General features: G+C 48.4%; 1 protein-coding gene across 9 annotated transcripts in view; it reads left to right on the top strand.

Moving 5' to 3' along the window:
* LOC118918758 (core histone macro-H2A.1) overlaps window positions 1-14,301 on the top strand; it is an 82,147-nt gene that overhangs the window by 58,791 nt on the left and 9,055 nt on the right. For 3 of the 9 annotated variants that reach the window (XM_036897925.2, XM_036897932.2, XM_057490896.1), the window contains exons 6-8: window positions 4,614-4,713; window positions 11,229-11,318; window positions 13,752-13,926. In XM_036897925.2, the coding sequence (XP_036753820.1) occupies window positions 4,614-4,713; window positions 11,229-11,318; window positions 13,752-13,926 (365 nt within the window). Of the gene's footprint in view, window positions 1-4,613; window positions 4,714-6,202; window positions 6,324-6,416; window positions 6,508-10,681; window positions 10,792-11,228; window positions 11,319-13,751; window positions 13,927-14,301 lie in introns of those variants that run through there. The other 6 variants (XM_036897942.2, XM_036897951.2, XM_036897964.2 and 3 more) reach the window with 4 other exon arrangements.

The following is a 14,301-nucleotide window of genomic DNA, read 5'->3' as shown; positions in this document are numbered from 1 at the left end:
CCCTCATCACTTTATGATTTTACCCCATTCTATACACATTGTACTGCTTTCAAAAAGAAAATAGTGCTCTAGATCTGAATCAACCAAATGTTTTTGCTTTGTGGTTCAAAGGAGATTTGCAGCCTTCTCAGAGATTTAAAAACCTGATGGTTTTATTTCCAAAAACCGTTCCTGTGTATTTCTATAGCTCTGTGTCGGTAGCAGTGGGTGGCTCAGGCTTCCTTTGTAGGGCCAGGATTACAGGCAGTGTGGGGAGCACACGAGTGAGCACATACCTCCCAGAGCATGAGGATTGCCACCGCAGCCCTGAACGCCTCTGAAGACCAGGGCAGCCTACCACGGGGTTTCTTTCTCAGATCCAGACGTCCTACTCCCGGGGGCTGGAAAACTTGGAGGGAGGGAGCCCTTGAGGCAGCAGTGGGGAGGGCAAGGCTGTCACCCGCCTATACTATGGCTGGCGATTGGCTTCTAAGACACTTTAGGAAAACTGGCGAAGCCACAACAAGGGGTGACTTGACTCCTGGTCCTTCACAGTACCCCATGTGTCCTTATCTTTGTGTGTCACATTCTAGCCTGAAGTCCATCCAGATACTACACCAGGCCTGAGGCCTCTGAGGGAGTTCAGGCTGGGGATGCATGCCAGGTGGGCAGCATAGCACAGATAAGGGAGCCCCTGCATCCCATAAACAAGGGCAGGAGAGGGCCCAGAGTGAGCTACAGAGAAAACACGGCTGTCTGTGAGGAATTAGGACAGTTCTATGGAGGACATCATCCTTTACATCCTCCTCCATTAAAGTGGACTTTAGGGATAGGAAAAGAAGTGCATTTTATGTGGCTAGCACAGGGAAATAAGACTGGCCAATCTTCTTCCTTCCTTGTCTGTTACAAGGGGATGAAGAGGCACCACAATTTGACAGTTATAGGCTAAAATCAACGTATCATTCAGATAATCTTTAAGGATCACTTTAATGTCCTAAAATTCTATTTCTGATCATATTATGTAAAGTAAAAAAAAAAAAAGATGGTACTATTTCCTGTAGCCAAGTAGGTCATGTCAAGGCAGCCCTGATGCTGCCTGCCACAGGCTCCTTCCCTTCCAGCAGGCCACCTCCTTCCTGACCTGCCTTACGCAGAGAGTGCCAGCCTTCCTTCAGGGATGGCCAGTTTGGCTCTGAGCCGCCTCAGCTTTCCAAGCCAGGCCTAGAGCCCAGTTCTGGAGCTCTGGCAATCCCATTAGCCCTGCTTTAAGGAAAGGGGGTGGTCATTTCATCTCAGTTACAGCAAGATGTGTGGCATTCATTCCAGCTACGTTTGTGTGCCGACAGAAACCTGAGCACTGTTGTAGGCATTGCATGGCACTCGTGTGGGAGGCACCCACTGTGTGCCTTCGAGGAGCTTCCACTCAGATGAAGTCACATCATGAGTAGGGAACGTGGGCACAACCACTACAGGGAGGACCTGGGCACTGTAGACATCAGAGGCTGGCTATAGCAGAGCCAACTGAGATTGGGGAATCTGGTCCCACTGGTGGAAGGGATCTTGAAACACACCGGGCTGAGTCCCCTTCTCCCAGCTCCATAGCCAACTATGACCCCCTTCTGCTCTATAACTGGCAAAACCCTTTATCACTCTCTACTGCAGCCAACAATCTTCACAAATATTCTGAATTCCCCATGCTGTGGTTTAAAACTTAGTTTTCCATCTTCCCAATGATGGGACAAAGAAGCAGTCACCTTTTTCAAGTTCTGAAACCATTAATGACCCTCCTCCCTCCTGGAAAGTTAGACTAGGGAATTTTTACAGTTCCCCAGAGATCTGATTTCCCAGCCTACACCTACAAGTACCCCTGCTCTGCCCGTGTTTCAGACAGCAATGTGCCCCTTTGGCAAAGAGACCCAGTTGGATTTGACCCGGGGTGGGGGGTGCCCTGGAACCTCCGAGGATTGGGCATCCATCCTGGCCCTACCACTCCTATTCGTGTGTGTCCACTGGATAGCAGGATCTTTTCAGGCATGTGACTAATGGCCCACTTACAGCCCGTGCTCATGGGTTTTCTCCTGTCCAGGAGAGCTGCTTTGTTCAGGAACATTTCACCACTGGCTTCTGCCCACTGGCCAGGCTGCCCAAGCCAAGTTGATTACCATTTGTCTTTCCAAAGTGCCTGAAGCAATTTGCCCCCTCCCCTCCACATTCTCTCTCAACCACACACACACATGACCACACAATTTATAGTCCAGAGGATTTTTTTAAAGTATATAATGTATACACTTTATAGCAGCAAAAAGTGTTTTGTGGCTCAGCCCCTCACCCTGAAGACTTATACAGCTGAGCCTGGTGCAAAGCAGAGCATAGTTTGAAAGTCAAGACTCAAATGTGGGTGAGAGCGAAACAGCACTTGGTTTGCTGGGGGTTCAAGGTGCTTCCAAGAGCCAAACCCCCCTATGGTCACAAGGAAAGTGATGAGTCCAGAGGCAGCTGGGACTTTTTCAAGGAACTTGAGTTCTCTTTGCAGCCACTCCCTTGCCTCAGCAAAGCCCTAGCCCCTCAGTTTCCCCAGAGCCCGGTCCCCAGACGGAGTCAGACAGCTCTGGGGTCTTCCTGGCTGAGCTGAATCAGAGCCTATGGAAATAGCTGATTTTCCAATGAGGCATTTCTGAATACAAATCCAGAATTCTCTCCACAACTGGAAAAAAGTGTAAATCTTAAGGATTTAAGCGTATATCGTTTTGAACAAAAAAGAATTCTCATAGATGTCTTGAAAGTATACATAGCCATACCACAATTGAAATGTTTTTCCCTTTTTCTCCTTTTCTTTTCTCCCCTAATAACCTCCTGCCACTTCACATAGTAGGAGGTTATTTTGGGGGGTTGGTGGGGAGGGGGCAGGGACTATTGGCTTAATTTGAGTTTTTATAAACAGCATTGTTTGAAGTCACTTACATGATATCATAACCAAGCCCTTTACCTTGTCAGGACTATACTGAACATTTGCCTTATCCTGAGACCCCCCCAGGCTGTGCCCAGCCACACCCCTTCTCCCTGAGTGCCCCAGTTTGCTCCCTGGCCCTGATGCTCTCTCTCTTCTCCACCTCTGTCCTGTCACCAGGGTCCTATGCTTCACCCCCAGTGGACTTCCTTCAGTTTCAGGGATGTGGGTGGCCCCTAAATTGCCCTGCAGTGCTAGGAACCACAGCCCAGAAAGTGCAGGTGGAGAAAACTCTCTTGGAGTCCTAACTAAACATGACCAGATTCATTTCCACAATCACTCTAACACAAAGGATGACTTTTAGTCTAAGCAGGTCCCTTTTTTGAGAATCTACAAATGGCTTCCAGGAATCAGAAATGTGGGTTTATATTTCTGATACTTACAGAGTGTTGAGTTTTTTGTTTGTTTTCAATAAAGTGTTTGGCCCCAGAACTTCAATGACTTGTATCTCAGAAGCCAATAACCTCTCTGTCCAGCATCTGCATAGGGCCTCTCCTCAGAGTGAGCCCCTGGGCAACGCCCCTGCCCTGCAGGCCCCTGTGGGCTGTGCCAACACTTCCAGCCTGGATCACAGTTGGTCTTGGGCACCAGCGTCTCTGGGGGCTGCTTAGGATTGCCCTTGGCTGTAGCTGTTAGGAATTCATATCCCTGAAGAATGAGCATCTTCATTGAGAGACAAGGATGAGCAAGAGCTTTGCTGCAGGCACTGTACGTAAGAACAGGAAGGAGACAGTGGTGGGACCGGGCAGTAGTCCTGGGCCAGCTATTTCCCCGTGCCCCGCCCAGAGCTTGAGTTAGCCCTCAGGGCTCCTCGCATACCCAGGGTTGCTGTGGCAACCGAGTAACAGTGGGGAGGGGGCATTCAGTGGCTCTTCAGAAAGGGCCTATTGGTTGTGTACTCCTAAAACTCACTCCAGAAAAGTGCTCAACCCATTGGGCCTCAGAGTACTCGCACTAACAAACTGAGAGCAGTTTAAAAGATACATTGTCTTGCTAGAGAAGTGCTGCTTCTCTTTCTGGGTTTCACCAGAACTTCAGCACTATGTGAGTAATAGGCAGTACCATCAGATGTTGCTGAGCAACAGACTGCCCTTGCTCCTTGGGGCCCCTGAGCAGGCAAGGGAGCCAGCCAGACCGTGGTCATGGGAACGGGGACAGCCTTCAGAGGAGAATGGCAGAGCCAGTAGGGGTTTGCCCAAGGCAGCTAGGACTTATGCACCACCCTAGTGCCCAAAGAAGAGTGTGGTCACACACACCCGACCCCGACCCCCAGCCCAGCAATGAGTACCCTGATTCTGGATCCTGAAAGCTGCTTTACTTTGGCCCCCAGGTCACAAGTTCTTTTAAAGGGAACTGGATCTACCAGCCCCACGTGGCCTATGCCTCCCTTGTGCCCCAAGCATCGCCCAGCAGGTTCTGGACCCTCAGCCTAGCTTATTTCCTTGCAGCATCCAGAGCAACACTTGTCTTTTATTGGAGATGGATTTGTTTTAGCCAGCAACTCTCTATTCCCCTTTGTGCCCAGAGCACTTGGATTGCCCGCTGCCCCTCACCTATATCCCAAGGCTCCCTTCTCTGTGACTTCCCGGCTGTCCTGTTATTTCCCACCTCATGCTTTTCTTTTCAGCTGAACCTTATTCACAGTGAAATCAGTAATTTAGCCGGCTTTGAGGTGGAGGCCATAATCAATCCTACCAATGCTGACATTGACCTTAAAGATGACCTAGGTAATTGGGGATGGGGTTTGGCACCACCAGCTGTCAGATGAAAAGTTATGGAACCCAGAATTTAGGTCTTTCATCTTCTCAAATTTAAGATAGTCAAGCCAAATTCCCCAATCCAAGATTAACATTTGAGTGTAGACGTTGGATGTCTACTTACTCCAAGCCATTCCAAATGAAAACAACCTGATGATGGTGCATTAAGTGTGATTGGCTGCTTCTCCCTGATTGTAAATATATCATCATCTAAATTCTCTTCCATAATGATCACACTGATTGCTGGTTACTTGGGAGGGATTATTTAAAATGTGTTTTTTTTTTAGAACTGAAAAATCTCAGGTAACTACAAAATGATAGTTTCTCCATTTAAGAGTCCATGACAGATGACACTCAAAGAAAGCACATAAAAAGGGAGATAACTAAACTGCATCAGAATATCATCAAGCTGTCTTTAACCCACCAGCAAATTGATTTTCCCCAAATTTGCCACCTACTGTCCCTTCCTCAATTTTTTCCACAACTGAAAACAGTATATGACTGAGTGCCACCTTCATGGATTATTTGGCTAGAGGATGATATTAAACAGAAGGGCAGTATCTTTCCGAGCAAGTTGCTACAGAGGAAAACTCCAGAGCCGTGGTGTCTCCCTGCTCAGGAGGGTGGGCAGGGCAGGGCAAGCTGAGAGGTAGCCCTCAGGTGTCCCATGCTGTGGCTTCATCTGTGCCTAGAGGAACTGTCAGCTCAGGGGCGCAATAAAGGTTCTTGTCCTGCTAGCTGTGAGCCTTGCTAGAGACAGCAGGCGAGCAGATGCCCACCAAGGCAGCCTCTCGCCTAGTGCTGACCTGCGTATGTTTCTGTGCCTTTAGCCCCCACCTTCAGCTCCCTTCAGATGGCAGATGTCCTCATTCCAGAACCCAGGCCTAGACCACACAAACGGGGTGTAACAGTGGGCTGAAGACACAGGATCTGGGACTCAAGAATGTCCTGCTTGAACTGGTTTTCCAACTGCCTATACACATACTTTCTTAAAAACAAACCGTAAGCTAGAAAAAGCAAGGATCCTAACTAAAGTACCTTTTATATGTAAAATACCTAACAGTAAGATGGACTAGAATAAGAGGCAAGCTCGGCAAAACATTTTGACCCTTCGAGGGGGAAAAATAAAGGCAGTCCTCTATGCAAACCTTTACTGTTTTCTCCATTTTCAAGAGCTGCCCCTTGAAGGTAGACAAAGTGGTGAACGTCGCAAGAGTGAAAGTCCAACTCTGAAAGTTGAGTGCTGCCAGCAAAATGGAGAAACTTGTTGTTTTGGTTGGCCTGAGAGTCCACATTTTTTTTAAAAAGAAATGCCATGTTTTAGTAGCCTTCTCAGTGGGGTGCCAGTTTTACAGGGTTTTGCAAAGTCAAATGGGGCATTCATTGTTTTGTTATTTCTTTTAACCTTTGGAAATGATCTCATGTGTGTGTTTCTCTTTTTTTGGACTTGCCATTCAAGTGTTTAATTCAAACATGTCCCATCTGATCTCCCTCCTCCTCTCCTCTCCTCACCCCCACCCACACGTGCGCATCCTTCGTGGACTGATTGCCCCTTTGGCTCATATGTTGGAATCGACCAGGTAGGCCGGCCCCACCGCTGGGGCATTAGTAACTGTGCCTGTGTGTGGGTCTCGGTCCAACACAGTTGATATACATTTGTTTACCTGTTATAGTTGCAAGTTGTACAGGCTGACATTGCCTCGATCGACAGTGATGCTGTCGTTCACCCGACAAACACTGACTTCTACACCGGTGGTGAAGTAGGTAATGCCTAGCCGGGTGCTGCCGAGTGTGTGTGTGCATGGTCAGTCGGCCGCCGCAGACAGCTTGATACTTTGACAGCTATGCAGGGCTGCATTCATTTCACACTTCCAGCTGTCCTGACCTCCCCAAGGTCTCCCATCCCTGGGTTGTGACCTAGAGAAATACCAGCTAGCAGTCAGCCAGGGCACATCATGCGGCTCGCAAATGGGCCCATTTCTGGTTTGGAAACTGGTTCAGCAGGAGCATTTCTTCATTTGCTCCATGAGGTACAGCTTTGTTGGAGACTTGGGTTGGCACTTGATTTCAGCTGCAAGAGGGGTGCAGCTAGAAGGGCCAAGAGGAATGCAAGACCATTTTCGTGTCCTCTGTGGATCATACACACACAATACCTGTGCATGGGTCTGTGTTCCCCACATCTCTGTGTCAGAAACATGCTCATTTCTGCAAATGGCCTTAGAGCCTCTGGTGCACACAGAGGCACTTTTAAACACTCTACCACACTCAGGAGTTCTCAGCCCTTAAGTGCATGAAAGTCACCCAATTCTGATATGGTGTCCCTAAACCACTCTTAAGAAACACTCTCCCAGGCCCAGAAAGCCTCTTCTGTTCCCTGAGCAGCTGACATGCACCAGCATTTGGCTTCTGGCACTGAATAGCTGAGGGTGATGTGAGGCAGAGCTTTGGGGCTGCTGAAGCAGGGGCTGCAGACTGCGCAGAAGCGCCAGGTAGTGCCCTACTTTAAGAATATGCTGAGGAGGCACCCAGGTGTGATGGCAAAAAGCACAGGCTTGAAGCCAGGTAGCAGGAATGAATCCTAACCTTGCCATTTACTGGGTATGGGGCCTGGGCAAGTCCCTTAATTTCTCGAGGCCTCAGTTTCCCTCTCTGTAAAATAGTGGTAGTATATGAGAATTACTTATATTAAATAATGTAAGAAAGCACCTTGTTTAACACCTGGCTTATGCTTGGTCCTTAGTGTATGGTCTGGCTCTCATGACTATATGTGATTTTTACAGTAGATGTGCTCATCCCAAGAGCAACCGTCTGAGTGTAGACTTAAACAACAGCTTCCAGAGAGAAGGGACACATTTCTAGTGAGGACGAGAGTGAAGTCATCTTGAGGAATGAGGCTATCAGGATTTTCCTGGGTGTCCTGGACACTAGAAGTGCAACAGCTTAGCAATCTGTGGCTGTCCAGCACTGTTCAGAGTCACCAGCAAAGCCTCCTGTTCACAGTCTGCCCCAGCCGCTGGGTTCTGGGCTAACTGCTCTCCTGGGCATTGATTTCGGACATGGTTGAAAAGACAAACTGGACGGAAAGTCAGGATTCGCCAAGTCAGCCTGGCCCAAATGGAGTCAGGCTGCAGGCAATTAAAACAAACTCCTCTTTCACAGGATTTTGAGAAGTTTTAAGAGCTCCTAAGTCAGGCAGCTTAAGAGGAAGATACTTCCTTTCTTACCCAAATGAAAACTTGATGGGAGAAAAGTACTTATTTGGAGGAAAACAAATAAACAAACAGCTAAGGGCTTATCTTTCCACCAGGAGTGAGTGACTAAGTCCTGGGTTCATCCTGTCGTCCAGGACTTTTGGTGAAATGAAAATTAGGAAACTCCCTGGGCAAAAGTATCCCATCCAGGCCAAGGGAGAAGAAAGTGGCCGCGGAAGGCACGTGTTCAGAGGGATCGGCCATGCCTGGACACAGGCTGGGAGCCGGCCGGGCCCGGAGAAGAGCCAGTCCTTCCTGAACTGTAGTCAGAACTGGTCTTCTTGAAATGATGACCGTGCTAATGCCTTTCCCTCTGACGTTTGCCCTCGACCCACTGACGTGCACAGGGTAGCTGGATCAGCCTTGGTGACATCTAAGTAACTGGGTCCGAGAGCTTGCCCAAAGTCACACTGCACGTCACCCTCTGACACTGTCACAGCTGGGAGAAGCCTCAGCAGGGCCAGAGAGCCTGACCAGCCGCAGAGCGACGTCTATGCCAGGACCAGAACCCAGGTCTTCCAAAGCCCACCTCAGTGCTTTTTCTCAGTGAACCAGTCCAAACTAGTACTGAACCCAGAAGTCATTTAAAATGCGAAAAACAATGATAAACCAGATTCATGGTCTCAATTGGGTCCAGCTCCCACCTGGCTGTGTGAGAGGGAAAAGAGGAAGCTAGGAAGTAATCACTCTGTGTCCCCTATTTGTGGAATTCCCAGAGTCCCAAGACCGCTGGAAGAAGGAATGCGAGTGCAGGAATGCTTAGCCCCAGGGGTTAACTCTTTCCCATCAAAAGTTCTTTCTAACAGTGAAATAGACCACAGGCTTAGCCTGACATTTGTCCAAGCCTAAATTTTTGCTTAGGCTGTTTTGAACACTGATACTTATGCCTGCTTTCTAAGCATGAAATAATGTTCTTGTTCTTATGGGAGTAACACATGTTTATGCTTGGGGGCAAATAAGCCAATTGCTTTATGATTAACCCTGAAGTTAAGCCTAAAAAGCAAGAGTCTTACATTAAGAGTGTTGACAATACACTTGACATGGGCCTGTTTCTTGTTAAAAAGTACACGTGTGTCTACATGAACATGTGCATACATATGTGTGTGTAGGAGTCAAGTCCTGACTGGGTTGATTGCCTGCAATCTAAGGTTCAGTTTTTAAGTTTGGGAAATGCATTAAGTGTATTTTAACTCGCAAGTTTCACTTCTAATTAAAGCAAGATTTAATTATAAGTAAAAATTTTAAAGTAAACACTCTTCCTAAGATATAACACCTTTTATTATAAGTCAGCCCATTTTCTTAACATTTTATATTTAGAAAGGAGTTGGTGGTATGTGCTAATACAGTACTGATTTTATTTTACTTTCCCAATTTCTCAGTTCTCCCCCAAAGACTAGATAGGTTAGAGAACGCGGACCCAAATAGTTGCACCTAGCGTGTACTTGTTCCTCTCCCTCAACCTGGAGAATAGCCTAAAAGGGAAGGCTGGGCAGCTGGGCAGCAACATTTGGGACCCAGTGGATTCAGATTCGTTTTTCCCAGTTGCGTGAATATTTTGGGTGAACCTGTAATCGGGCTTCACTCACCTGAGTTGTATCCGCAAAGTTCCCACTGCCTGGCAGGTAGAATTGAGTCCCGCAAGCCCACTCAGCCACCGTCTCTGACGCTGAGCTTTGTCAGGAACACACAGCAGCCCCAGCTGCTGCCATAGCAGGTAGCAGTCTGGAGTGGATGTGTCTCCCTCCTGACACATCTGCCATTTAAAGCCTACCTTCCTGCTTCCCAAGGCATGGGAAGGCACGCAGGCAGCCTGGACTAATGATGAGGGACCCTGGCTCCTACCTCAAGGTTCCCAAGTTAATCTCTCTCTGAAAGCAGGTCCTTCTGTTAGTTGAGAGCACCTTGTGGGTGACAGCCCACTGGTCACATTCATTCGTGCACCCCAGACTTGTTACAGTGGGATGGCTTACAAGTCAGTGTCTGCCGTTGGCCCCTGTGCTGTCTCATATGGGGCAGTGCCTGGCCCTCTGCTTTTCCTTCCAGACACTTCCTGGGACGGGTTCACCCCTCTAGAACAAGCATGCAAGTAAGGCAGGTCTCTCCAGGGAAGTCAGACCTAGTCATTATGGGGGAATACAAAGAATTTGGGCTGGTGCACTCCGATGCACCCTGACCATCATACCAAAATGTGCCAGGTGCACCTTGAATTTTCCAAGACAAATGGTGAATCTTAAGGGGAGTATTTTATCCTCTCATGAGGAAAAGTACTTTAAAATGTGCAAAACTGAGGAATCAGAGTTTAAAGAAGACTGAGACCCCATTCTGGTCAAACTTTAAAAGATATCGTCCCTCACTTTAGGTGCTGCTTTCTGTCCCACATGAGGCATTTGACCCACAGACCTTATCAGATGTTGGTAATCTTAGTTTGGGAACTTGGCTTTCATAGCAGGAGTTGATTACCTAATTGAAGAGGAAGTGTTCCCTACCAACATTGGATTTTATTTTTTAAATCTGGTTCTGAACAGTTGGTTGTCTTTCTTTCCAAGCTTTTATATCATACAAGCTCATCTTTAAGCTCTGCTTCTGATGTTGCTCTCCTTTACCTAAAGTGATTCTGAATCATTAGTGTGATTAAAGAAATATTGTCTGAGGCCATTTTTTTTTTGTATTTGCATATGATGCCAAAGCTGCAAAACAGGAACTAAGCGTGGTGACAATGCTGGTCCAAGGTCAGACCTGAGTGCTTTTTTTCTGGGCCTGCTGCCAAGAGGAGAGCTGGCTGCGTGATGGGAGCATGGTATGCTTCTTCTAAAACCTCCTTATTTGGGGGTTCTCCCCAGAGACAGAGAAGAAAACCCAGGGGAGACATCAGCCTTGGAAGCTAGCATGGCCTGGTTTCTCATGCCGACGAAAAGCATGCGGGACGGGCATGCTGGCAAAGAACAGGCATCTCCCTCGCATCTCTGGCACATCCAGGCTCACCCTGACTCACGCCCAAATGAGGGGCAGCAAAGACAGCTCGGTGAAACCAGTGCCAGAGTGGCAACGGGCCATGGCAGATCCCTTCTAGATTTCACTTTTCTGACTCAGCCAAGGCTTGGTTCCTGTTTTACAGCCATATGGAAATTTAGCGGGTCAGATCATTTGAAGTACGTAATCACCTGACATGCTAAGTATCTGTGTGTGCCCTGAAACACAGGAATGGCAGTCTGACCTCACCCTGTCCTTGTCTAGGAAACACGCTGGAGAAGAAAGGTGGCAAGGACTTCGTGGAGGCCGTTCTGGAGCTCCGGAAGAAGAGCGGGCCCTTGGAAGTAGCTGGAGGTGAGGGGGGCGCGCTGTGTCCGCCTGGGTGGCGCCCGCAGCCGCAGGGAAGCCGCTTTATGGGGCAGTGTGGGCGTCAGAGGTACACGCACTGTGAGCCTCTCTGAGAGGAGGAAGAGCCCGTAGGCTTTAAAATGTAGACTCACCGCATGCACGTTGTCAAGGGAGCTTAAGGATCGGGGAAATTGCCTTTCCAATTTTTTTATGACTTAAAATAGCTTCTGAGTGTTTAATGACTGGACCTCAAATTTTAAGGAATTATAGAAACTGAGTTTGGCAAACCTAAGAGCTGAGAATCACAGATAGTGGTAATGAACCATCTGTGGACCTGCCGGTGAGAGATGCAGATGAATCGTGTTCATTCTGTTTAACGGGAAAAGTACCAAGACATATTTTTCCTTTACCAATTACACCTTTTGCAATACCAGGAGTAAGAAAATAACCTAGAATTTGAGGTGGGGAGGGAGAACTGCTAAGGACTAGATAGAAGCAGGGTGTTCCTTACTGCTGCCAGCCTGGGTTTTGGAGGGCTTCCTGAGAACAGCGGGGTAAGGCCCAGCTCACCCCACCAGCTGTGCAAGGACTGGCCAGTTTCTTTGGGATCAGGTTTTCTTTTCTTACTAGATGGTCCCAGTGTCCATTCTGTCTTTCAAATCCTGTTTCTAAAATGAATCTTAATATGGGCATTAACAGTTCCTACGTGAGGTCCACACAAGCCCTCTCTGAGGCGTACCCCAAACCGTGCCCCGGTGACTACACATAACCTCCCATCCTGGGCTGGTCACGGGGCCTGGTGGGGATACGAGGGTGGCATACCCTTTGCTGAGCTGTGCCTTTGACCTCTGGCCGGCCAGTTCTGTTTTGCCTGAAAGGGGTATGGCATTGCGGTGTGGTACAATTATCCAGCTCATAGGCATTTCCACCAAAGTCCACAATGAACAAGGGAGGGTACACACAGCACTAACTACCCAGCCAGGGGCTCCTGGTCATTCTTGAGCCCCTTCCCAGTACCTCTCTGTGCCAGCCCAAGCCCTCAGCTTGAGGGGTAATGCAGGGTGGCCCTGGTGCTGTCATACACCAAACTCGGCTGGAGACACCTGTCATAGCTGATGCAAACCCATTAGATTTAGCATGGCTAAGGATGCTTGCCTGTTTTAATAAGACATTTTGTTCTTGATATTATGATCTATTTTAGAAAATATTTTATCATCTTTGTATGTTAAAAATATTTTAAAACAAGCCCCTACTCCACTGTCCAAAGATAATCACCGTTGTTTCTTCCAGTCTTGTCCCATGCACAGTGTAGCACTGCCCTCTCCTATGGACAGCCCAGTGAATTAAAATCCCCAATCTCAGGTTTCTATAGGTCAGCACTTCAGCCCAGAGTTCTTGTACCAGTCAGTGAGCAAAGCTAAGACTCAGACCTCTTAGCTCAGAGCTATTTCTACCACACCATGAGACTCTCTCCACAAATCACTCTTTGCTAGTATTTGCTAGTGACACAGCCTTCACAACCCATCCCCTGAGGATGGTCAGCCTTCACAAAATGGGTTTAGGAAACGCTGGGTCAAACAAACCAGTTTGGGTGTCTTTTTGTGGCAGTGGTGTGGAGACCTTGGTATGCCCCTGTGTGGCAGGATGGCCCACGGCACTGAGCAAACCTGCTGGGCCAGGACCACCATCTGTGCATTGTTCCTTTTGGGATGGGAGCCCTGGAGCGTGCTCTGGCAGACACCAGGCTGACTGGTTGTGTTTCCTGGTGGGTAGCACACCCAAGGCCAGTGTCTTTAGATCTGACAAGGGGCACAGAGTGAGAGTGAGCCTGGAGATGTGGAACTAGAAAAAGGCTCCTCTGCCAGGAAAAGAGAACAGCCCCACCCTAAAGAAAAGCAGTCTAATTATTCTGTCAGAACTAAACAGGGTCAGTTAGTAAAGGAGAGGGGAGCACCAGAGATGCCAGGGCTGTTGCTTTCCTCATCATTTTGTCCTGCATCATGTCTAGGCCATTTATAAATGTATCATAATTATCTACACATAAGTCCACTTGAAGAAAGGGGGTTGGAGACCCCGAAAGACAACCTGAGGCTGCAAGTACTGACCAGAGTAGATGGTTAAGGCTCTGACTTCTGGGACAGTAGAGAGAGGGCTCACTACAGTCTTGGCTAAAATTCCTGGTGGTGATGCTTCCTAATACCAGCTTTCCAAGGGTCAGCCTTGACGTCTTCTCTGAGTTAGAAGACCATTCATCACTTCCTGCCTCGAGCTCACAGTGGCATTATTGCATGGCAGGCAGCCGTGGCCAACTCCCTGGACATAGGCCCTCAGAGGGCCCAGGAAGATGGGCAGTAGCTAGGCAGGGGACCTGGGTTTGGCATTTGTGTCATGTGCTTTGCAGAGGGACAGAACTCACTGTTCCTGTCTCATCCCCTCCAGCTGCTGTTAGTGCCGGCCACGGCCTGCCGGCCAAGTTTGTGATCCACTGTAACAGTCCAGTGTGGGGTGTGGACAAGTGTGAGGAACTTCTGGAAAAAACAGTGAAGAACTGCTTGGCTCTGGCAGATGATAAGAAGCTCAAGTCCATTGCATTTCCGTCTATTGGCAGCGGCAGGTAAGGGCACACAGCTTGTTACTGTGTCAGTCGTGGATGTATTTCTCTGCATGCTGAGCCTGTACTCATGGAGCTCTGAGTGTGTGCAGGGTGAACAGAGCCACTTTCAAGCACTTTCCTTCATTGAGAAGCCCTAAGGCATGAGAGAGGGAAGAATACAAATGTAAGCAATGGTGAGGGACAGTTGGAGAGACATGCTGAGACAGGAAGCTGGGGTACAATGTAAGCTTCAGGTGTGACCGTGAATGCCATCACAGAAGCTCACCTTGGTGGACTGGGACCTTCAGAGGTGGTGCTCAGAGAGTGACTCTTGAAGGACACGAAGCGGTAGATGCATGGGGAGATGTGAATGTAGGGTTGCGGATGCAGAGTGCC

This window comes from Manis pentadactyla, chromosome 13 (genome assembly GCF_030020395.1).
Source record: "Manis pentadactyla isolate mManPen7 chromosome 13, mManPen7.hap1, whole genome shotgun sequence".
Lineage (NCBI taxonomy): Eukaryota > Metazoa > Chordata > Mammalia > Pholidota > Manidae > Manis > Manis pentadactyla.
This window is presented reverse-complemented; position numbering and strand designations above follow the sequence as displayed.